This window comes from Pleurodeles waltl, chromosome 10, assembly GCF_031143425.1.
Source record: "Pleurodeles waltl isolate 20211129_DDA chromosome 10, aPleWal1.hap1.20221129, whole genome shotgun sequence".
NCBI lineage: Eukaryota > Metazoa > Chordata > Amphibia > Caudata > Salamandridae > Pleurodeles > Pleurodeles waltl.
In genome coordinates this window covers 333094702-333120780 of record NC_090449.1, presented here as the reverse complement: position 1 = coordinate 333120780, position 26079 = coordinate 333094702, and the positions used below count along the sequence as shown (strand labels likewise).

At 45.2% G+C, this 26079-nt stretch overlaps 1 protein-coding gene across 3 annotated transcripts in view; it reads left to right on the top strand.

Annotated features, from left to right (window-relative positions):
- LOC138261516 (zinc finger protein 777-like) overlaps nt 1-26079 on the top strand; it is a 288066-nt gene that overhangs the window by 99071 nt on the left and 162916 nt on the right. For 2 of the 3 annotated variants that reach the window (XM_069210522.1, XM_069210521.1), the window contains 3 exons: nt 2977-3066; nt 3849-3959; nt 12065-12169. In XM_069210522.1, the coding sequence (XP_069066623.1) occupies nt 2977-3066; nt 3849-3959; nt 12065-12169 (306 nt within the window). The remainder of the gene's footprint in view (nt 1-2976; nt 3067-3848; nt 3960-12064; nt 12170-26079) is intronic. The other variant, XM_069210523.1, reaches the window with a different exon arrangement.

Below are 26079 nucleotides of genomic sequence, written 5' to 3'. Positions count from 1 at the left end.
ATAGTTACGTTCTTCTGGATTCAAACCGGAAATACAACAGGTAGTCCCTGCTCTTGCACGAAACTGGACAAAGGAAAGGGGAGTGACCACTCCCCTGTCCATCACAACCCCAGGGGTGGTGTCCAGAGCTCCTTCAGTGTTTCCCTGGCATTGGCCATCTCGGATTCCAAGGTGTGGGGACCCTCTGGAGACCTCTTAGTGGTCCGTGCCAGCAGGTGACATCAGAGACCCCTACTGATAGGTGCATACCTTGTTAGATAACCAATCCCCCTCTCAGGGCTATTTAGGGTCTCTCCTGTGGGTTCCTCTTCAGAAACAGCTTTCAAGTTTCCACCAGGAATCCTCTTTAACTCCTGCTTCATCCTCTTACCGTCTGTTCAACCCCAGGCTGCTCCAGGAACCGCTGTAACTGCAACAAAGTATCCAGAAAGGTTACTGCGACTCTGCAACTTTAGCTCCAGCCACAAACTGCAGCAGTTTCCAAGGTGTGCACACTCTGTGGACTCCCTGTCTTCACCCTGCATCAGAAGGACCGAAGAAATCTCCAGAGTCACTTCCCTGCTCCAGCAGGCACCTTCCAAGACGACAACCGGTTCTCTGGGACTCATTTCCTGACGACGAGCGTGCTCCCTGGAACACAGGTGGTGGACCCTTTCGACACAGACTGTCCTAAGGTCCAGCTGCCCATATTTGGAGGAGGTAAGAGCTTAGGGCCAGATGTAGCAAAGGTTTTTACCCATTCTGTGTCTATGGGAAAAAGTGTTCGTACATATGGCCCTTAGTGTGGTATTTAATTCCTTATGTACTTCCTTATTTATAAGGTAGTAGTTAGCCAATTGTATGATTCTCTCTTATGTTTAGTATTTCTTCTATTGGTATGTTCTGTTTCCCCCTTCCCCTCTCTTGTGGTGTGATCGGAATGCTCTGATGCTTGGGCAGCTGACCTAAGAGCTTGACTGGTGTGGATGGAGTTTCTCCCCCTATGAAAAATTCTCTTAATAAATTGGATATTCATCATTCCTGCATTTCTACAATGTCTTCATTCCTGGACTGAATATACCACACTTACCTTCCCCATTTGTGACAGTACACCTGTGCACTGCGTCATCTTTACCTCCTGAGGCCTCTGTGAACTATTTGCAAGAATCCTTCGTGCACAGCCTGGCCCAGGTCCCCAGCACTCTATCCTGCGACGCTCAACTCGCTGAGTTGTTCCCCGGCGGTGTGGGACCTTCTTTTGTAGTGCTGCAGCAACCGCAATTTGCACCTTCTTTGTCCCCATGTCCTGGGCCCTCCGTGGGTGCTGCCTATTCATCTGTGGGTTCCCTCCAGTGTTGGGAATCCCCTCTGCCTCCTCAGTTTGAGTTGAGGCCCCCAGGTCCCTCCTAGGTGCAGGCAGCATCATTTTGACGCAGTCCGTGACATTGTTTGAACCAAGGCCTGTTGGACGAATCTAGCGCTGCAACTCACCTGCATCCATCATCTCCACATGGGACATCCTTTGCATCTTGCAGGAACCCGCAGGCATCTTCTGTGGTGCTCTTCTGCAGACTTCTTCCAACCAGAGAATCCTCTTTCGCACCATCTTCTAGGTTGGCATGGGCTCCTGTCTTTCCTGGAATCGTATGCGACTTTTGGACTTGGTCTCCTCTCTTTACAGGTCTTCAGGTCCAAGAATCCACCATTTGTTGCTAGCAGTCTTGCTTGGTTCTTGCAACATCCCTTATCACGACTTGTAGTGTGTCCTGAGGAAACTTGCAGTACTTTACTCCTACTTTCCTGGGCTCTCGGGTGGGGTATCTTACTCACCTTTGTTGTTTTCTTAAATTCCCAGCGACCCTCTACACACTACACTTGCCTATGGGGGAATTCGTGATTTGCATTTTACTTTCTTAGTATATGGTTTGTGTTGCCCCTAGGCCTATTTCTTCCTATTGCATTCTATGGTATTTTCTGTGGTTTGCACTATTCTGTGACTATTTACTTACCTGATTTTGGTGTATAGTGTATATATTGTGTATAATACTTACCTCCAGTAGGAGTATTGCCTCTAAGATATTTTTGGCCTTGTGTCACTAAAATAAAGTACCTTTATTTTTGGTAGCACCGGGTATTGTCTTTTATTGTGTATAAGTACTGTGTAACTATAAAGGTATTGCAGGAGATTTGCATGTCTCCTAGTTCAGCCTAAGCTGCTCTACTACAGCTACGTCTATCAACCTAAGCTGCTAGAACACTACTACATTTCACTAATAAGGGATAACTGGACCTGGTGTAAGGTGTAAGTACCTAAGGTACCCACTACAAGCCAGACCAGCCTCCTACAATCACTCATTCCTGTGGTTATTTGCCATAATGAATATTTGGAATAGTGCAGTGATACCAGTGGCCTGAAATTACCGTATCCCCTTAGTTCTAGTAATTTTGTTTTCAGTATTGCAATCGTTTTCTATTATTTCTGCAATCAGTGCCTATGTAGGCTATATTTATCAGTGTTAATCAGAGTACAGATGGTCTCCTTGAATATGAACAAATGTACATTGTGTGCAAATATCCCTAAGTATTAAAAGCTAGCACTGATCCCTGTACGAAAGGGACAAGATTTCTACTTTTGTATTTTCCTCCTTAAAGTATAGATGCCACAAGCTAGGAAGACCACAGTATTTCGACCTTGCCCTCGAGAAGCACTGAAGAATGGAGAATTATAGCAGGAGATGGGAATGTCACACCCAATTTTCACATTAGTTCCACATTTTTGGCCCTTTTGACACATCTAAATGTCTCCAACTTTTAGCTAGTAAAATGCCCAATGAGGAAAGCTGAAATGCAGGTTTCCCACATTTATTGAAACGCCAGAAGCACCTTTGAGCCTGAATTAGGAACTACACCTCACTCACGAAAGGTCGAGTTAATTGTGATTTGTAATACTTATTTCGACAAATTTACGAGCTGTTGTTTAAAATCTACCTTTTTCAGCAGGATTTCCATTTCTGAAGAATGAGTTAAATGCCCGATTCATGGCTCATCGTTGTGCTGACGAGGAAAATATTACTATTCCAAGCTCTGGTGAGTCACGTCCAGAAAGTGAGGCAGTATGTGATTTTTTTTTTTTTTTTTTTTTTTTTGTAAAGTTTACTATTTAATGCTTTGCATTTACCCTACTGGCATTGATTCCTCTCACATGTGCCTTGTTTAACTCTAAATTAGGGAATGCAGTAATTTTCCTGTTGAATATATCCCCTCTTCCGTCAGTCAGTCACTTGTAGATCATTGCAGCTTGTAAAGAAAACATTGACACCATTTTTGCCACCTTCACAATAGGGATGTATCCACAATGCTACTGCAATGTAATGACCTAACGGTTTACTTATTATGAAACCTTCACAGCCATATTGTGACACTAGGCAACATTCAATCTCACTGGGGAGTAGGACATGTTAGGACCACTTCCTTACTGAGGAGATATTGCCATTAAGCTGACTCAGATCACTGTTGAAATCGTGGCACCCTTAGGTACCCCAAGGCATCACTTCAGCCGCTCACCTTCCCCTTTGGACGACAATGGCAGCACGCTTCACTGTTGCCTCCCCATATGATTTTAGCAGTGACCCCGGTATGGCTTTCTGTTTAAAATTAATGCGATTCAGGCACTGGTGAGATGGATGCCTTCGAATAATATGCCATGATGCTGTCTCTATTCTGGTTGAACCAATGCCAGCAAATATGGCAGCATCCGATGGCAGAACACACAAGTTATTTTGAGAAGTGGTGACCACTTAATGTTGTGAGGTGTGTTCATGCTTCTTGTTTGCAAACCTCTGTTAATGCATTGAACATTTTACTAACAGAACACCCTGGTGTAGCTCCAGTTGTATCCGTTAGTAGGAAAGTGGAGGACGTGACCTATTCAATGGACCAACGAAATTCTGCAAAAAGAGGCAGTATGACTGAATCCACAAGTGAGTATATGCTATATATCATCATCATACAACTCCCCTGTGTGTCTTTTACTTCTCATAAACTACTCCCGCTTTGGACGTGTGTTGACTTTAGCTCATCAGGATTTTAAAGATATAAATCCCAACTCTGGTTTTACAGCCTTTATTTGTTTGTTTGTCCAAGGTATGTAGCGATAGTTTGATTGACCTACCTAGTAACTGACCTACCTTTCTTAGAAGCGCAGGAAGTAGTGTTGAGCAGATCAGTTGCTAAGTAACTTCATATAAACATTGAGAGATGGTTTCTTCTAGATATCATTTTAAACAAAAATCTAGTGTGATTTAAAATATAAATATATTTTAAAAAGCATTATAGCTGCCTGGCCCTTCTATTCAACATAACTTCTTTAATAGGAGGAAAGATTGCTGTCTGGGGATGCTAAGAGAGGGAATTAATGGTACAAGTTATTATTGACTCCTTTAGGGCAGTACCATACCACTACCTCTGCAACACTGTAGTGCACTTCCCTGGGATGGGTCACATTCTGTTTTTACAACTAGCACTACCTGGACCAGAAGTTCTGTCCAATGTGCAGCAGAGAACCATGTATAGACTCCACTTCAATCATTGTAAACTGGTGTATATTGTCTCCTCATACCTTCTAATTATAATTGATATTTCTAACTACGTCATTTTGTATATTTGTACATAATCCCTCTTATGCTTTCCTTTCGAATTTGGTTCTCTAACTTTTCACTTTATCTATGTATATATCCACGGTTCCTGCTTATTTATGTCAACCCAATCCCTTAAATATCAATTGTTTTGTTCATTTTATTATGTAACTCCCAGTTTGAAGAATGGTTATTTCATGGTTTTAATTTTGTATTTTATACTTGTATTACAGTGGTTCTATATGAAGCACTGTGTCAGGAATGATGTAATCAGAATACTGCAATGACCGCATGTCATGGAGGTCATTATGCCCTTATCATGAAGCTTCTTAGTTTTCTTGAGGATAAATGGACCTAAACTTTAACTATTCTGTGAAAGATCAGGGAAATAAGTATTTGATTGTTTTGGTTGCTGGCCGTGAACTCCATCATATTTATGACAGGCTTAAGAAAATATAACTTTTGCCTGCAGAGGGCTGTGCTTGTTATAGCTGGAGAAAAGGATGGAGGGGACAGCAAGACCATTCTAAACTTTCTTCTAAAGGATAACTAGGATGATTCAGTGGAGAAAATTAATATTTCAGCATATTTGGCACCTACACAACTAAAGGAGTTCAGAGCTGTTATAAAGCAGATTTCAAACCTGGTTTTGCATGACACTATTACCAGCCTCATGCCAAGAGTCACATTTTTAAGATGTCAGGAGAGGCCCAGGACAGTATCGGGGCAGATGTGGCTATGATGTTGGACCTTAAGGCCATTAAGAAGTCCCTAGGTCAGTGGCAATCTTGGACGTTATGGTGCCTGAGCAAGTTACAGCAGACTTGAGGTTTGTGTGGACTACTGCAGGCGCAGAGATATTGAAGCCTGGGTGTTAAGCACAGTGATCATACTATGTGCGGCCAAATTCTTGAAAATCTTTCATCTGACCAGTAGATAATGGCAGATCACGCTAAAATGCCATTTGAGACCACAACGGGACGAAAGCAGTTTGTTCATAGTTGTGTGGTCTGGGTTGAAGAATGGTGATGCAGCTTCTCAGAGGTCGATAGATAAAACCTTTGCCAGTCTGGAGGATGCCAGTACTACCTTTATGGACAACATAGCATTTGTCATTGTTAATTAGACCACCTGAAAACCCTGAAGTATATTGTGGAGGCACTGAGGATCAAGGCAAATAAGTGTCAGCTCAAACAGGCTTTGGTTATCTGCCTCTGGCTGAGATAGACAGAGGGGACATACAGCCCTTAAAGGGCTAAACCTCAGATTGTATGACACAGAAGCTACAGGAAACTCTGATCCAGGTGAGGGTGCTTTTTGTATTCGCTGGTTGCAACCACAATTTAGTGGAGAACTATGGGATTGTAGCTGATGCTTCCACTGCCTTGACTTTCGAGAAGCTGTCTGTACAGGTAATTTAAACTGTCAAATGATGATAAGATCCCATTGATAAGCAAAAGGCAGTTCTAGGCTAAGCCTGTCATAATCAGGTGACTATGTATGGTAGACCCTTCGAAGTACTGAGACCTCTGACCAAGATGTTGGTGCCATTTTGGGAGAGCCAAACCACAAGGGCAAAGAGCATGCATTGGCTGTCATTAGTCACCTTCTCCTACCAAGAGCTCAAAAGTGGGCAACAATTGGATTACACCATTACTTGGACACTGAAATAAGTCCATCCTATTTGTTTGAGACTGCTTTCTCCATCCAGACAGACCAGTTTCACAGGCTGGCCTTTGACTTGATTTGAGAAACACCTGCACAAAAGAAGAGCTAGATGGCACTACTACTCAGCAAAACAGTGATGGATGGAAAGCGGCCTGAGTAATTGCCAGTGGCTAACATGCATTTAGTCATTCCATCCATCGGCTTTTTGTTTTTTGAAGTGTATACATCTCCAGTGCAACAGGTATAACCAAACATTTGCGACATGTTCACTGTGCCATAAGACTTCAGCTGCATTTTGTTTAATGTGGTCTAAGGAGAACAAAACCAGTGTTGGGTTGCTTGTGTTCTATTTAGTGGTAATCTGGCCTGGCAGTTTCTACCTGAGCAGAAGCAAGTATGCTTTACATGGTAGTTCCCTTTCTGTGTTTGCACTGTGAGAGAAAATAGTGGCCTGCTAAGCACCTCTGAGTAATTGTGGCTGATATTAATTTAAGCATTTTCCCATCATCTTTTGGTGTATCTCTGTAAAAGCCAAAGCCAAGATTCTCACCTCTTAAAGTGAAGAGGAGCTATCTGTCTGAACCCCAATTCCTTGCATTGTGCTGCTGGAGAACCTTGGTTGAAATACATAATCTGGTTTCCATGGAGATGTGGAACACCTCTCACCCCAAGAATGAAGCAATGACTTGCTCTGTTGTCCAGCAACACACCACATTGTCTCCCCTGAAAGGCATTGCACATGGAGCAGCATTTCTTATTAAAAGGCTTAAAGAAGATTCAGTGTATCACTCAACCCTGCTGGAACTACATTGGCTCCAACTCCAAGCATCTGTAATATTCAAGATAAGCTGCACAACAAACAAGGGCTACAACACATTCACTCCTCCATACATGGCAGTGAAATTAGCAGCCCTCAGATAGGCAGTACCACCCCAGATATTAGAACATTGCCATACTGGAAACATAACTGCAAAAAAAGAAAAGAAATAGAAGACAAACCTTCCCCTGTTATGCTCCCAGGCTTTGGAACAAAATCCCCATAAACATCACAACTGCCCCAATCCACATGTAATTCCCAGGAACTGAAGACCCGCTTCTTCAGAAAAAGATATATCTACTCATAGTAGTATAGATGCCTCAATAACGTCATGCATCGTTGTAAATAAACTTTGAATCTTAACTCAAGATTCCTGCCTGTGTTCAGCACTTTGTTGCTCACTAGCTAGATCTGGTCCCTTTAAATACTTTCACTTATAAGGATATGTATACCTGACCCAAGACCAGAGTGGCAGGATATAAAGCTTTGACTCTCAATGACCCTCTTCAGACAATGCAGATATCTATAATGCTTGCACCTCCCAACAATGCCTCTCTGCCAATGGGGTGCTCTTGCATGTGCTCAGGTTAATAATAAGATGCCATCTCAGGGTCTTTGCTGGGATCAGCTTGATCTGACCCTCCAGATGATCTGTGAACAAGACCAGTAGGGCACATCGCATCTGAACAAGGGAGCATCACCACTTTTATGAAAATAAAATATTGAATCAATGTTTCTTTCGAATGTCGAGTTCTTCCTTCTTCCTGTAGTAAAATTTGTATGAAATGTATATATTGTTCAGATAAGCATATAGGGTACAAGATTGTGCTTCTAGTCTAGGAATTGGATTCATATTTTACTATACAGTAATTTGCATTGTTGGTCTAAATATGCTACAGACTACGACAGGAGCTGTATGTAAATTGAAAACCAATTAATGGAAATGTTTTCCATTGGCAAAAGCAGCAGGGTATTCTTTCTGTTGTATACCAAATTAGGTGATAGTCATAACTTTGAAGAGATAAAATCTAGTCACAGGACAAGCAAATTATTCTACTAGTTTGTAAGCTCTTACATTTCTGTAATCTACTTTTCCCGTGTCAGTACTCCGTGCAGCTCCTCAAATTGTATTTTACCTAATGCTGAGGCACTCTTTTGCACTTTGTAGTTCATTGCACATGCCAGCTTACTAATGAAAAATGTATTGAGCTTGCTCTGGTTGTCAAATATTAATTATGCTTGTAGATTGTGAGGAAGTAGCCTCTTTCTAGCATGGTTACCCCCATTTTTGGCCTGTTTGAGTGTTTGTCAGTGTGTTTTTACTGTCTCACTGGGATCCTGCTAGCCAGCACCTAAGTGCTCATAGTTTGTGGCCTATGTGTGTTGTCCGTATGCTTAACTGTGTCACTGAAGTTCTGCTAACCAGCGATCCAGTGCTTTTGCTCTCTCTACTTACCAAATTTGTCACTATAGCTTAGTGACTCCAGATTCCAATTCTGATTGTCACACTGGACCCCCCTGTAGGAGGCTGGCCTGGCTTATAGTGGGTACCTTGTGGTACTTACACCTTGTGCCAGGTCCAGTTATCACTTAGTAGATTAGAGGTGTTCTAGCAGCTTAGGCCGATAGAGGTAGCTATAGCAGAGCAACTTAGGCTCAACTAGGAGACATGCAAACCTCCTACTATACCACTTATATCACTTAGTAATATATCACAAGAAAACACAATACTCAGAATTACTAAAAATAAAGGTACTTTATTTTAGTGACAATATGCCAAAACTATCTCACAGGATATACTCCCTTAGGAGGTAAGTAATATACACAAAATATATACACACAAACCAAATCAGGTAAGTAACAGAAAAGTAGTGCAAACAATGTAGAACACAATGGAATGCAAAAGGGAAAAATAGGCCTAGGGGCAACACAAACCATATACTCCAAAAGTGGAATGCAAACCACGAATGGACCCCAGGCCTAGTGTAGTGTGTAGTGGGTCGCTGGGAGTGTAAGAAAACCGTAACGGTGTCCAACATACCCCACCCCAAGACCCCAAAGAGTAGGAGTAAAGTTACCCTACTACCCCAGAAAGACAGTAAAGTCGAGATAGGGGAATCTGCAAGGACCACAACTGACTGCAAAACACTGAAGACGGATTCCAGGAAGGACCAGGAGGTCGCCCCTTGGAGGAGGAGACAGAGGGGGCGCTCAGCAACACAGAGAGCCCACGCAGAAGCAGGCAGCACCCGCAGAAGCACCTGAACAGGCACTTAGAAGATCTGAGGACGACGGTCGACTCAGAGCCACATAGGAGGGTCCCACGACGTCAGACTCCACCTCAGCGAGTTGGGCAATGCAGGACGGAGTGCTAGGGACCTGGGCTAGGCGGTGCACAAAGGAAGTCTTGCAAAAGTGCACAGAAGCCCGAGCCTCTGCAGTTCACGCAGTACACAGGATTACTGTCTGGCATGGGGAGGCAAGGACTTACCTCCACCAAATTTAGACAGAAGGGCCACTGGACTGTCGAAGACACTTGGACCCAGCTCCTGTGTTCCAGGTACCACGCACGTCAGGATGAGAGGGGACCCAGTGGACTGGTGATGCAGAAGTTTGGTGCCTGCGTTAGCAGGGGGAAGATTCCGTCGACCCACGGGAGATTTCTTCTTGGCTTCCTGTGCAGGGTGAAGGCAGACAGCCCTCAGAGCATGCACCACCAGGAAACAGTCGAGAAAGCCAGCAGGATGAGGCGCTACGATGTTGCTGATAGTCTTCTTGCTACTTTGTTGCGGTTATGCAGGCGTCCTGGAGCAGTCAGCGGTCGATCCTTGGCAGAAGTGGAAGAGGGAAGTGCAGAGGAACTCTGTTGAGCTCTTGCATTCGTTATCTGGTGAGATACCCACAGGAGAGACCCTAAATAGCCCACAGAGGAGGATTGGCTACAGAGAAAGGTAAGCACCTATCAGGAGGGGTCTCTGATGTCACCTGCTGGAACTGGCCACTCAGAGCTGTCCATTGTGCCCTCACACCTCTGCATCCAAGATGGCAGAGGTCTGGGACACACTGGAGGAGCTCTGGGCACCTCCCCTGGGAGGTGCTGGTCAGGGGATTGGTCACTTCCCTTTCCTTTGTCCAGTTTCACGCCAGAGCAGGGCTGGGGGGATCCCTGAACCGATGTAGACTGGCTTATGCAAGGAGGGCACCATCTGTGCCCTTCAAAGCATTTCCAGAGGCCGGAGAGGCAAAAAGCAGGAACTCTCATCCATCTTCTTAGGTGCTCTTCTATAATTTTCCTCTGCCCGGAGAATCAACTTTTGCACCTTCTTCTAGGTTGGCAGAGCTCCTTTCCTTCCCGGACTCTCCTTCAACTTCTGGACTTGGTCTCCTCTCTCCACAGGTCTTCGGGTCCAGGAATCCATTGTTTGTTGCTTGCAGTCTTGCTTGGTTCTTGCAAAATCCTTCATCACGACTTGTAGTGCATTCTGAGGAAACTTGCTGTACTTTACTCATGCTATCCTGAGTTTGGGGTGGGGTATTTTACTTCCCTTTGGTTTTTTCTTACACTCCCAGCGCCCCTCTACACACTAAACTTGCCTAGGGGTGGGAATCTGACTTTTGCATTCCACTTTTTTAGTATATGGTTTGTGTTGCCCCTAGGCCCATTGCAATCTATTGTATTTTCTACTGTTTGCAGTATTCTATGACAGTTTACTTACGTGATTTTGGTTACTAGTGTATATATTTTGTATAATATTTACCTCCAGTAGGAGTATTGCCTCGAAGATATTTTTGGCCTTGTGTCACTAAAATAAAGTATCTTTATTTTTGGTAACACTGAGTATTGTCTTTTATTGTGTATAAGTACTTTGTAACTATAGTGGTATTGCAAGAGCTTTACATGTCTCCTAGTTCAGCCTAAGCTGCTCTGCTACAGCTACCTCTAGACAGCCTAAGCAGCTAGAACCCTGCCTACATTTCACTAAGGTGGATCACTGAAGCTGGTATAAGGTGTAAGTACCTCTGGTACCCACTACAAACCAGGCCAGCTTCTCACATAGATTGAAATGCTTGCAAGGAAATGGTTATCAATTTACATAATACAATTTCTTAGTTTGTCACATATTTAGTCCCGCAGTGCGAAATCCTGTTTAATGAAAGACCAATCCAACTCCAAAGAAAAAATCCTTGTTCTATATGTTTACCTGAAAAAAAGACTACAGTGTAAAACACTAAAGAAATTATACTGGATAGCAAAGTTTAAAAGAATTTCCATAAACTGGAAACACTTTACTATATAGGATGAAGCAAAGTAAAGATAAAGAATATTTTTGAGCCTCACTTTACTTCTGGAACTTGTAGCTGCAGAAATAACACTCATCTTCACCGGTCTGCTGCACAAGAAAGTGAAGCATTCTAAAGTTGCCTTGTTTAGCAGCATATCTCTCAATGCTGACACGTTCTGTAAACTAGGTTAGCACTTTAGGTCTTTATTAGATCTTGGTTATCTTCATTGGAAGCTGTAATAGTACCATTCTGTAGGGATGTCCTTTGTGTCTGTTATCGGGTGTGTCTCACCTGTGGACATAAGTCTTCAACAAAGTTTATTTCAGCATTTTCATAGTATATTGTTGTTTAACTTACAATAGAAGTTAGTGTTACAGACTATGAGTGTACAGTATCCTTTATAGGTGTAAAATGCCAATTAATCAGGGTTTGCATGAATTATAATTTAGTGTGCATCGCACATAACGTGTTTCTGCCATAAGGCACATTTCTATTGGTCCACTTCTCATATAAAACAAGATATTGCTTCCTTTATTTGTGGGAAAGATTTATTGATGTGTTATTGTAGCCCAACAGGTAGAATTGATAACTTAAGTCATGGGTATGGAATGCCAGGATTATGTTGGGTTAAAATTACTTCTTTAACATATAACTAACACCTTTTCTTTCAAAATTCTTCCAGCTTTACTTCATTCATCTGTATCTCCATTCCTCAAAAGTGAGTCTGAGTCAGGTTTTATGGAGCGTCACTGTGCAGAAGGAGAAAGTGGCCCGAGTCTGCGTTTGGGTGAGTTAAATAAATGCGGTTTATTGCATTTATTTAAGGAATGATCCCTCTCACCTTTATGGTTGTGATCTGTTTTGTTTTAAATATTAGTTCTTTCTGGGTTTCATATTGGTATTTCTTACAACTACATAAGGTAGAACTAATGGAGATTTAGTGACTGCACTCAGCTCAAACTAAGCCCAGTGGTCAGCTTTTCCCATTTTCCAGATATTAGTGCCCCTACAGTTCTCAAAGGAACTCCATTTGTGACTAGAAACCTGTAGGAGTCTGGCCTGGTTTGTAGTGGGTACCTAAGGTACTTGCACCTTATACCAGGTCCAGTTATCCCTTATTAGTAAAATCTAGGCAGTGTTCTAGCAGCTTAGGCTGATAGAGGTAGCTGTAGCTGAGCAGCTTAGGCTGAGCTAGGAGACATGCAAATCTCCTGCAATACCACTATAGTTACACAGTACTTATACACAAGTAAAGACAATACTCTGTGTTACCAAAAATAAAGATACTTTATTTTAGTGACACAGTACCAAAAATATCTTAGAGACAGTACTCCTTTTGGAGGTAAGTATTATACACAATATATACACTAGAGACCAAAATCGGGTAAGGAAATAGTCATAGAATAGTGCAAACAGTAGAAAATATAATAGAATGCAATAGGCCTAGGGGCAACACAAACCATATACTAAGAAAGTGGAATGCGAATCACGAATTTCCCCCCTAGGCAAGTGTAGGGTGTAGAGGGGCACTGGGAGTGTAAGAAAATGCCAAAGGTAAGTAAAGTACCCCACCCCAGAGCCCAGCAAGTAGGAGTAAAGTACTGCAAGTTTCCTCAGGACACACTACTAGTTGTGATATGGGATATTGCAAGAACCAAGCAAGACTGCAAGCAACAAATGGTGCATTCCTGGACCTGAAGACCTGTGAAGAGAAGAGAAGAGACTAAGTCAAGAAGTCGCAGAAGATTCCCGGAAGGACAGGAGCCCCTGCCAACCTAGAAGATGGTGCAAAAGAGGATTCTTCGGTTAGAAAAAGTCTGCAGAAGAGCACCAAAGAAGATGTTGCGGGTTCCTGCGTGGTGCATGTGATGTCCCACGTGGAGATGTTGGATGCAGACGAGTTGCAGCGCTGGATTCGTCCAACAAGCAATGTTGCTGTTTGCGTAAAAATGTCGCTGCCACGACACAGGAGGGACCTGGGGGCCTCAATTTGGACTGAGGAGCAGAGGGGGCTCCCAACACTGGAGAGAGCCCACAGATAACCAGGCAGCACCCGCGGGAGTCCCAGGATACAGGGACAAAGAAGCTGCATATGATGGTTGGTTGAGCACAACAAAAGAAGGTGCCACACCGCCGGAGAACAACTGAGCGAGTTGTGCGTCGCAGGATGGAGTGCCGGGGACCTTGGCTACACTGTGCACGAATGATTCTTGGAAGTGCACAGAAGCCCAAGGAGCTAGAGATGACGCAGTGCACAGGGGTACTGTCGCAAACCGGGAAGGCCTCCTCCAAATTTGGACAGCTTGACCTTAGGACAGTCTGGGTCGTGTTGGTCCACCCTTTGTGTTCCAGAGAGCACGCTCGTCATCAGGAGAGGAGTCCCAGAGACCCGGTTGTCGTCTTGGAAGGTGCCTGCAGGAGCAGGGAAGTGACTCCATCACTCCACTGGAGATTCCTTCAGTTCTTCTGGTGCAGGGTGAAAACAGGAAGTCCTCAGAGCGTGCACACCTTGGAAACTCTTGCAAATGCTGGCTGGAGCTGAAGTTGCAGGTCACAGGAGCCGTCCTGGATACTTTGTTACAGTTACAGCAGTCTGCTGTTGATCCGACGGTCAGAAGCTGAAGCAGAGGATGCAGAGGATTCCAGGAGGAGTCTTGCAAGCTGAATCTGAAGACCCTAAATAGCCCTGAGAGGGGAATTGGCTACCTACCGAGGTATGCACCTATCAGGAGGGGTCTCTGATGTCATCTGCTGGTACTGGCCACCCGGAGATCTCCAGAGAGTCCCCACAACTCAGAAAACAATAGGGTTGAAGTCTAGGACACACTGGAGGAGCTCTGGGCACCACCCCTGGGGTGGTGATGAACAGGGGAGTGGTCACTTCCCTTTCCTTTGTCCAGTTACGCGCCAGAGCAGGTACTGGGGGTCCCTGAACCGGTGTAGACTGGCTTATGCAAGGAGGGCACCATCTGTGCCCTTCAAAGCATTTCCAGAGGCTCTGGGAGGCTACCCCTCCCAAGCCTGTAACACCTATTTCCAGAGAGAGTGTAACACCCTCCTCCCAAATGAAATGCTTTGCTCTGCCTTCCTGGGACTGAGCTGCTCAGACCCCAGGAGGGCAGGACCCTGTCTGTGAGGTGGCAGCAGCTGTAGCTGCAGTGCAAGCCTCAGAAAGCTGGTTTGGAAGTACTGGGGGTCCATGGTGGAGCCCCCAGGATGCATGGGATTGGCCCCCCAATAGAAGATTTGGAATGAGGGGGACGATTCCATGATCTTAGACACCTTACATGGCCATATTCGGAGTTACCATTATGAAGCTACATGTAGGTAGTGACCTATATGTAGTGCACGCGTGTAATGGTGTCCCCGCACTCACAAAGTCAGGGAAATTGGCCCTGAACAATGTGGGGGCACCTTGGCTAGTGCCAGGGTGCCCTCACACTAAGTAACTTTGCACCTAACCTTTACCAGGTAAAGGTTAGACATATAGGTGACTTATAAGTTACTTAAGTGCAGTGTAAAATGGCTGTGAAATAACGTGGACGTTATTTCACTCAGGCTGCAGTGGCAGGCCTGTGTAAGAATTGTCAGAGCTCCCTATGGGTGGCAAAAGAAATGCTGCAGCCCATCGGGATCTCCTGGAACCCCAATACCCTGGGTACCTCAGTACCATATACTAGGGAATTATAAGGGTGTTCCAGTAAGCCAATGTAAATTGGTAAAAATGGTCACTAGCCTGTTAGTGACAATTTGGAAAGAAATGAGAGAGCATAACCACTGAGGTTCTGATCAGCAGAGCCTCAGTGAGACAGTTAGTCACTACACAGGTAACACATTCAGGCACACTTATGAGCACTGGGGCCCTGGGTTACCAGGGTCCCAGTGACCCATACAACTAAAACAACATATATACAGTGAAAAATGGGGGTAACATGCCAGGCAAGATGGTACTTTCCTACACAACCCCCCCCCCAAACGAAGGACAATAAGACTAGCCATGACCTGATGAGTCTTCATTGTCTAAGTGGAAATATCTGGAGAGTCCATCTGCATTGGAGTGGCTACTCCCAGGTCTATGTTCCACTGTATAGTCCATTCCCTGTAGGGATATGGACCACCTCAACAATTTAGGATTTTCACCTTTCATTTTTTTTTGCCAAAGTAGAGGTTTGTGGTCTGTCTGAACAATGAAGTGAGTGCCAAACAGGTATGGCCTCAACTTCTTCAGAGCCCAGACCACAGCAAAGGCCTCCCTCTCTATGGCAGACCAACGCTTTTCTCTAGGGGTCAACCTCCTACTAATAAAAGCAACAGGTTGATCCTGGCCCTCAGAATTAAGTTGTGATAGGACTGCCCCTACTCCTAATTCAGATGCATCAGTTTGGACATAGAATTTTTTAGAGTAACAAGGGCTTTTCAGGACAGATGCAGAGCACATGGCCTGCTTCAGCTCCTCAAAAGCTTTCTGACAGTTTGCTGTCCATAATACCTTTTTAGGCATTTTCTTGGATGTGAGGTCATTAAGAGGGGCTGCAATGGAGCCATAGTTCTTAATGAACCTCCTGTAATACCCAGTGAGGCCTAGGAAGGCTCTCACCTGAGTCTGAGTGGTAGGGGGAACCCAATCAATAATTGTTTGGATTTTCCCCTGAAGTGGTGCAATCTGTTCCCCACCAACAAGGTGTCCCAGATAAACCACCTTCCCCTGCCCTATCTGGCACTTTGAAGCCTTGATAGTGAGGCCTGCCTTCTGCAGGGCCTCCAAAACTTTCCATAGGTGGACCAGGTGATCATCCCAGCTGGAGCTAAAGACAGCTATATCGTCCAAATATGCTGCACTGAAAGCTTCCAGCCCTTGCAGGACTGCGTTCACCAACCTTTGAAAAGTGGCAGGTGCATTTTTCAAACCAAAAGGCATTACAATAAACTGGTAATGTCCTCCAATGGTTGAAAATGCAGTTTTAGGTTTAGCATCTTCTGACAATTTGATCTGCCAATACCCTGCAGTCAAATCAAAAGTGCTTAGATACTTGGCAGATGCCAGTGTATCTATGAGCTCATCTGCCCTGGGTATAGGGTGAGCATCAGTTTTGGTTACCAAGTTGAGACCTCTATAGTCTACACAAAACCGCATTTCCTTCTTTCCATCTTTGGAATGAGGTTTTGGTACAAGTACCACAGGAGAAGCCCATGGACTTTCAGAGTGCTCAACCACTCCTAGTTCTAACATTTTCTGGACCTCTTGCTTTATGCAGTCCCTGACATGGTCAGGCTGCCTATAGATCTTACTTTTGACAGGTAAACTGTCTCCAGTATCTATAGTGTGCTCACACCAAGAAGTGGTACCTGGCACAGTAGAGAAGAGTTCAGAGAATTGATCTAGGAGATTTATGCAATGGTCTTTCTGCTCAGCAGTAAGACAATCAGCCAAAACTACACCTTCCACAAGAGCATCTTGTTCTGTGGAAGAGAAGAGATCAGGTAGAGGATCACTGTCTACTTCCTGTCCCTCATCAGTTGCCATGAGCAGGGTGAGATCAGCCCTGTCATAGTAGGGTTTTAGGCGGTTGACTTGGAGCACCCTAAGGGGACTCCTGGCAGTGCCTAAGTCAACTAAATAGGTGACTTCTCCCTTCTTTTCAACAATTGTGTGGGGTCCACTCCATTTATCTTGGAGTGCTCTTGGTGCCACAGGCTCCAAGACCCACACTTTCTGCCCTGGTTGGTACTGAACCAAAACAGCCTTCTGATCATGCCATTGCTTCTGGAGCTCTTGGCTGGCCTGAAGGTTTTTGCTGGCCTTTTTCATGTACTCAGCCATCCTTGATCTGAGGCCAAGTACATAATCCACAATATCCTGCTTAGGAGCTTTTAAAGGTTGTTCCCAACCCTCCTTTACAAGTGTGAGTGGACCCCTAACAGGGTGTCCAAAAAGAAGTTCAAAGGGGCTGAAGCCCACTCCTTTCTGGGGTACCTCCCTGTAGGCAAAAAGGAGGCATGGTAGAAGGATATCCCATCTCCTGCGGAGTTTTTCAGGAATACCCATAATCATGCCTTTGAGAGTTTTATTAAATCTCTCCACCAGTCCATTTGTTTGTGGATGATAGGGTGTTGTGAACTTGTAAGTTACACCACACTCCTTCCACATGGCCTTTAAGTATGCAGACATGAAATTGCTTCCCCTGTCTGATACTACTTCCTTTGGGAAGCCCACCCTAGAAAATATTCCCAGGAGGGCCTTTGCCACTGCAGGTGCTGTAGTGGTCCTTAAAGGAATTGCTTCAGGGTATCTTGTGGCATGGTCCACTACCACCAAGATAAACCTATTGCCTGAAGCGGTAGGAGGGTCAAGGGGGCCAACTATGTCAACCCCTACCCTTTCAAAGGGAACCCCAACCCCCAACCCCCAAGGCAGTGGAATAAGGGGTGCCTTTGGGGTGCCACCTGTCTTGCCACTGGCTTGACAGGTTTTACAGGACTTACAAAAATCTTTTGTGTCCTCAGACATTCTAGGCCAATGAAACAAGGGAACAAGTCTGTCCCAAGTTTTCATTTGTCCCAGATGCCCAGCTAGGGGAATGTCGTGGGCAAGAGTTAGGAGGAACTTTCTGTACTCCAGAGGAATCACTAATCTCCTGGCAGCTCCAGGTTTAGGATCCCTATGCTCAGTGTACAAGAGGTTGTCCTCCCAGTAAACTCTGTGAGAGTCACTGACATCCCCATTAGCCTGTTTGACAGCTTGCTGTCTTAGACCCTCTAATGTGGGACAGGTTTGCTGTGCCACACTCAGCTCCTCCCTGGCAGGCCCCCCTTCACCCAAAAGCTCAGCAGTGTCTGCTTCCAGCTCCTCTGGTGTAGGTTCTGCACAGGGAGGGAATTCTTCTTCCTCAGAAGTTGAATCCACTGTAGAGGGAGGGATAGTAGGAAGTGGTTTGCTTCTACTAGCCCTAGCTTTAGGGAGCACTTGGTCCATTGTTCCAGGATCCAAGCTTCCCTGTCCTTTTTGCTTTTTGGCCTGAGCCCTTGTCAAAGCACAAATATGCCCTGGGATGCCCAGCATTGCTGCATGGGCCTCCAACTCCACATCTGACCAAGCTGATGTCTCCAAATCATTTCCTAGTAGACAGTCTACAGGTAAATCTGTGGCTACCACAACTTTCTTTGGACCAGAAACCCCCCCCCAGTTGAGATTAACAACAGCCATGGGGTGGCTAAGTGTGTTGTTGTGAGCATTGGTTACTTGGTACTGGTGACCAAGTAGGTGTTGTTCAGGGTGGACCAGTTTCTCTATGACCATAGTCACACTGGATCCAATGTCCCTGTAGGCCTGAACCTCAACACCATTTATTAGGGGTAGCTGCTTGTACGTATCCATATTAAGGGGACAAGCAACTAAGGTGGCTAAATCAATAGCCCCCTCAGAGACTAACACAGCCTCTGTGGCCTCCCTAACAAGGCCAACCCCAACTAAGTTACCAATAGTGAGTCCAGCTACTCCCTTGGATTGGCTATTAGTAGGTTTGCTCCCACCACCACTGCTATTAGTAGGGACACTAGGGGTAGCAGTAGGGGTTGTAGTGGTAGGAGGCTTGGTGCTTTTCTTTGGACAACTGGGATCTGTTGTCCAATGGCCTTTTACTTTACATAAATAGCACCATGGTTTCTTTTCCTTGTTTTGATTAAAGGAGGATTTGGACCCCCCCCCCACCAGAGTGTTTTTGTGGGCCTGATGAAGACTCATTTTTAGATTTGTCCCCACCCTTGTCAGAAGATTTACCATCCTTCTTTTTGTTGCCATCTTTGTCACCCCCTGTATGAACTTTTCTGTTCACCCTTGTTCTTACCATTTGTCTGCCTTCTTTCCCAATTCTTGGGGAGAGGTCATATCAGAGTCCACCAAGTACTGGTGCAACAAATCAGACACACAATTATTAAGAATATGCTCTCTCAGGATCAGGTTATACAGGCTGTCATAATCAGTAACTTTACTGCCATGTAACCACCCCTCCAAGGCCTTCACTGAATGGTCAATGAAATCAACCCAGTCTTGTGAAGACTCCTTTTTGGTCTCTCTGAACTTTATCCTGTATTGTTCAGTGGTTAAGCCATAACCATCCAGGAGTGCATTCTTAAGAACTGTAAAATTATTGGCATCACTTTCTTTCACAGTAAGGAGCCTATCCCTACCTTTTCCACTAAATGATAGCCATAGGATAGCAGCCCACTGCCTTTGAGTGACATCCTGTACAACACAGGCCCTCTCAAGTGCAGCAAACCACTTGTTAATGTCATCCCCCTCCTTATAAGGGGGAACTGTCTTGTGCAGATTCCTGGAATCATGCTCTTTTGCAGGATGACTATGGGGAATACTGCTGCTGCCACCATGGGTTTGTAAACCCAACTTCTGTCTTTCCTTCTCTAATTCTAAAGACTGTCTATCCAAATCCAGCTGTTGCTTTTTAAGCTTCAGTCTGGTTTGTTCCACCCTCAACTTATTGAGTTCCCTTTCTAACAATCTGTCATCAGGGTTGGTGGGAGGGACATTTCTAGATACAGAGGTATGATGGGAATGAACAGAATGAGACCTGTCCCTTACAGAGGGCACCCTAACAGCTTGGCTAACAGAAACATCAGTACCACTGTGGTGTGAATAAATGCTTTTGCTATGATGTGAGACAACACTATTTGTATGGTGTGGCTCTTCATCATTACCAACTATGCTAGACTGTCTTGTAATGGGAAGGCTAAGAAGTTTCTTTCCTGAACCTTTACCTGGGGGAGTCCCTGGATCAGATTGAGAACCATTAGCTACTTATTCAACAGATGGGGCACTTTTAGACTTATCCTGTTCTCTAAGCATATTAAGTAACAGTTCCAAGGAAGGATTCTTCCCTACACTCAAACCTCTCTCTATGCAGAGACTCCTTGCTCCTTTCCAGCTAAGGTGATCATATGCAAGTTTGGACAGATCAACATTTTGGCCTGTGCCAGACATTCTTAGAGAGAGTTAAAGTGATAGAAAAAGAGAAAAAAGTTTGTCAGAGCTTTTAGAAAGACAGAGAAAAAAACTTTTAAAACTTTTTAGAACTTTTTAGAAAGTTTAGAAGTACTTTTCAGCACTTAGAAAAGAGTGAAAAGAGGAAATGCAAAACTTTTTGGCTATGTGTATATACACTGAACTTGTTTTGTATATTTTTCTCTTATGAAAAGTACAATGACAAGAGTGGTAAGTAGTCTCAAAGCACTTATCACACCGCTGCCACCAATGTAGGAGGCTGGACTGGCTTGTAGTGAGTACCAAGGGGTACTTGCACCTTGCACCGGGCCCAGTTATCCCTTATTAGTGTATAGGGTGTCTAGCAGCTTAGGCTGATAGATAATGGTAGCTTAGCAGAGCAGCTTAGGCTGAACTAGGAGACGTGTGAAGCTACTACAGTACCACTTAGTGTCATATGCACAATATCATAAGAAAACACAATACACAGTTATACTAAAAATAAAGGTACTTTATTTTTATGACAATATGCCAAAGTATCTTAGAGTGTACCCTCAGTGAGAGGATAGGAAATATACACAAGATATATATACACACAATAGCAAAAATATGCAGTATAGTCTTAGAAAACAGTGCAAACAATGTATAGTTACAATAGGATGCAATGGGGAAACATAGGGATAGGGGCAACACAAACCATATACTCCAAAAGTGGAATGCGAACCACGAATGGACCCCAAACCTATGTGACCTTGTAGAGGGTCACTGGGACTATTAGAAAATAGTGAGAGTTAGAAAAATAACCCTCCCCAAGACCCTGAAAAGTGAGTGCAAAGTGCACTAAAGTTCCCCTAAGGACAAAGAAGTCGTGTTAGAGGAATAATGCAGGAAAGACACAAACCAACAATGCAACAATGCTGGATTTCCAATCTGGGGTACCTGTGGAACAAGGGGACCAAGTCCAAAAGTCACAAGCAAGTCGGAGATGGGCAGATGCCCAGGAAATGCCAGCTGCGGGTGCAAAGAAGCTTCTCCTGGACAGAAGAAGCTGCGGTTTCTGCAGGAACACAAAGGGCTAGAGACTTCCCCTTTGGAGGACGGATCCCTCTCGCCTTGTAGAGTCGTGCAGAAGTGTTTTCCCGCCGAAAGAACGCCAACAAGCCTTGCTAGCTGCAAATCATGCGGTTAGCGTTTTTGGACGCTGCTGTGGCCCAGGAGGGACCAGGAGGTCGCAAATTGGACCAGGAGGTAGAGGGGACATCGAGCAAGACAAGGAGCCCTCTTAGCAGCAGGTAGCACCCAGAGAAGTGCCAGAAACAGGCACTACGAGGATGCGTGAAACGGTGCTCACCCGAAGTCGCACAAAGAAGTCCCACGTCGCCGGAGAACAACTTAGGAGGTCGTGCAATGCAGGTTAGAGTGCCGTGGACCCAGGCTGGACTGTGCACAAAGGATTTCCGCCGGAAGTGCACGGAGGCCGGAGTAGCTGCAAAAGTCGCGGTTCCCAGCAATGCAGTCTAGCGAGGTGAGGCAAGGACTTCCCTCCACCAAACTTGGACTGAAGAGTCACTGGACTGTGGGGGCCACTTGGACAGAGTTGCTGGATTCGAGGGACCTCGCTCGTCGTGCTGAGAGGAGACCCAAGGGACCGGTAATGCAGCTTTTTGGTGCCTGCGGTTGCAGGGGGAAGATTCCGTCGACCCACAGGAGATTTCTTCGGAGCTTCTAGTGCAGAGAGGAGGCAGACTACCCCCACAGCATGCACCACCAGGAAAACAGTCGAGAAGGCGGCAGGATCGGCGTTACAGAGTTGCAGTAGTCGTCTTTGCTACTTTGTTGCAGTGTTGCAGGCTTCCAGCGCGGTCAGCAGTCGATTCCTTGGCAGAAGGTGAAGAGAGAGATGCAGAGGAACTCGGATGAGCTCTTGCATTCGTTATGTAAAGTTTCCCCAGAGACAGAGACCCTAAATAGCCAGAAAAGAGGGTTTGGCTACCTAGGAGAGAGGATAGGCTAGCAACACCTGAAGGAGCCTATCACAAGGAGTCTCTGACGTCACCTGATGGCACTGGCCACTCAGAGCAGTCCAGTGTGCCAGCAGCACCTCTGTTTCCAAGATGGCAGAGGTCTGGAGCACACTGGAGGAGCTCTGGACACCTCCCAGGGGAGATGCAGGTCAGTGGAGTGGTCACTCCCCTTTCCTTTGTCCAGTTTCGCGCCAGAGCAGGGCTAAGGGGTCCCCTGAACCGATGTAGACTGGCTTATGCAGAATTGGGCACATCTGTGCCCAAGAAAGCATTTCCAGAGGCTGGGGGAGGCTACTCCTCCCCTGCCTTCACACCATTTTCCAAAGGGAGAGGGTGTCACACCCTCTCTCAGAGGAAGTTCTTTGTTCTGCCATCCTGGGCCAGGCCTGGCTGGACCCCAGGAGGGCAGATGCCTGTCTGAGGGGTTGGCAGCAGCAGCAGCTGCAGTGAAACCCCAGGAAGGGCAGTTTGACAGTACCAGGGTCTGTGCTACAGACCACTGGGATCATGGGATTGTGCCAACTATGCCAGGATGGCATAGAGGGGGCAATTCCATGATCATAGACATGTTACATGGCCATATTCGGAGTTACCATTGTGAAGCTACATATAGGTAGTGACCTATATGTAGTGCACGCGTGTAATGGTGTCCCCGCACTCACAAAGTCAGGGAAATTGGCCCTGAACAATGTGGGGGCACCTTGGCTAGTGCCAGGGTGCCCTCACACTAAGTAACTTTGCACCTAACCTTTACCAGGTAAAGGTTAGACATATAGGTGACTTATAAGTTACTTAAGTGTAAAATGGCTGTGAAATAACGTGGACGTTATTTCACTCAGGCTGCAGTGGCAGGCCTGTGTAAGAATTGTCAGAGCTCCCTATGGGTGGCAAAAGAAATGCTGCAGCCCATAGGGATCTCCTGGAACCCCAATACCCTGGGTACCTCAGTACCATATACTAGGGAATTATAAGGGTGTTCCAGTAAGCCAATGTAAATTGGTAAAAATGGTCACTAGCCTGTTAGTGACAATTTGGAAACAAATGAGAGAGCATAACCACTGAGGTTCTGATTAGCAGAGCCTCAGTGAGACAGTTAGGCACTACACAGGTAACACATTCAGGCACACTTATGAGCACTGGGGCCCTGGGTTACCAGGGTCCCAGTGACACATACAACTAAAACAACATATATACAGTGAAAAATGGGGGTAACATGCCAGGCAAGATGGTACTTTACTACAACACCCCTCCCAGCAGGATGACCTGCAAATCTGCATTTTAAGGCAGGAAGCTTCAAAGAAGCCCATCGCCTTTGGTATGCAGAACTGGCCTTCCTCAGAGGGTGACAAGCCTGAAATGAACACAGCCTCAGGAATTCCACCAACTTATGTGTGCTTCCCAAAGGAAGTGGTTATCTAGGGGGTGCAGTGACCCAAGGGTAAGTAGCCCATTGGCTACTACCCTTCACTCCTCTTAACACCACCAAACTGAGTATTTAGGGGACTCCCTGATACCAGGACTTCAGATCTTTGCTGGACACAAAAGAAGTGGACAAGAAGCTTGCTGAGCCGAGAATCGAGGAGCACAACTGGCTTGACCCCAACCCTGCCATCCTGCCCTCTGCACCTAACCCTTGAGTAACAACTGACCTGTCCTGCCACTGCAGCATCCAAGAAACCTGGAGAACTGCCAGTACTTTGCAGATCATCAAGAAGAAATCCCTTGGAGCAGAGGAGCTGCTTTCCTGCATCTGCAGGCAAGCCAAGAAAGACCTGTGAGGCCTGGTACTGCCAAAAGCTCTACTCCGGATATCACCAGTGCATCCAAGCCGGTTATCCCAAACTGAAGTGTGCCAGCAGTGTCAACATGATTCCCAGGCCCTCCAGAGGCATAGCCCACCTTGACCTTACCCACTGAAGACTTCCCGCAGGTCCAGGACAGTGATTCGAGTGTTCACATCATATTTGAAGGTAAGGTTTAATAACATCAGCCTTTCAGCCATCCACCTATGTCAAAATATTGGACTCCCAACTTTGAATCACCTACATTCACCACTTCCAATTAACATTGGGATAAACACTGTAGCGACTACGCAGGCCCTTAACTCTATATTACGTAACCCTTGTACATAAACTTGCATGCAATAACTTTATTTACATTTACCATTACCTAAGAGACCAGTCACATAATATACAAAGCATGGAACAGAGTCTGTATTATCATCACCTTACAGACTCTGGGTCCTACCCTCCCTCGTGAATAGGCAAAACTTTAGGCAGCACTGTGTCTGCTTACCTCATCAAAGATGCACAATAATCTATGCAACAGGAGTAGGTGGTATTCCGGCAGCAGCAGTGGGTTGAACATAAATGAGACTCCTATCTGGCTTGCCAGCTGTTGTAGGGAAACTGAAACAAATTAAACCAGGAATCCTCTTGGCAAGGCAAAACATGGTTTACTGTTCTGGCAAATGTCTGTCCACAGACAGCTCCTCATATAATTACATGAACACTGTTTATACAAATAATAGGTTACTCAACAGGTACATAGTTGTTCCAAGAAAATCACTTCACCTTTGTCCTCAAGCTCCTGCTCACATTCTTTCAGTCACTTTTTCAATTTACCGAGAACAAAGAATATGTTTGTGTGCTGTGACAACAAATTCCTCTAAGCTTGCAAACACAGGTTTTCCTTTGCTTAAAACCTTGCTGATCAGGCACTCTGATTTCCAGTAAACTCTTCACCTGTCTTGCATATTTGTGGAATTTAGACCTTCACTGATCTTTCACCACATATAACTCTGTAACACTCTTTATTAAAGTCTGTGCTGCAACTTCTTCACATTTTGTTTCCTCTCTAACACGACCTTCCACCAACTGACCAGACACCTGCTATCTGCCGCACACTTCCTCGCTGACACCCCACGGATCTGCCAATCCAGCAGCAGAAGACACTCCTTCTCTCACTTGGTGGCCGAAGCCTGGAACGACCTTCCTCTACAGCTCAGGAATTCCGCATCACTCCAGGAATTCAGAAAAGGACTTAGGACATGGCTGTTCGAGTGAATAGAGCACTGCGAAGCAGTTACCAACTCCAGCTATTTGAAATTCTCACGGGTGATTTGCCGCACTTTATAAATCCTGATTGATTGATTGATCGAGAATATGACTTTTGACCCTAGAGCACACACTTGCTTCACTGATTTTTTCTTTACTGCCAGTATGTCCAGGATTAGATATATAAAAGAGCCACAAGTGACTCTATGCTTGTTCTTATCTGGACTTCTAGAGAAGCACTGCAGTACCAAGCACAGAAGCATGTCTAACTAGGAGCATGATTATGGGGATTGCTATTTTGTGAAAGATTAAAGCAAGCTTTTCTGGTAGCAGCTCTGCTTTAGTGGCATACTATCAAAGAAGAGAAAGCTGTCCTATGTGCATTTAGCTAAATACTTGTAGGGCAACAAATAACAATCCACAGTAAAATGAAACTTGTTTAGCAGTTGTCCAAAGGAGGTGGGGTGGCCTGGTGCAATGAACATTTTAATGCTGCTGTAGCCCCACCAAAATCAAAAACATGCACTTTGCAAGAAAACTGAGGACCTGCATCCATCTATCTGCATTAAAAGTGACATCACCATGCAAACCAGCCTTGACCTTGCACTAAATGGGAACAGTT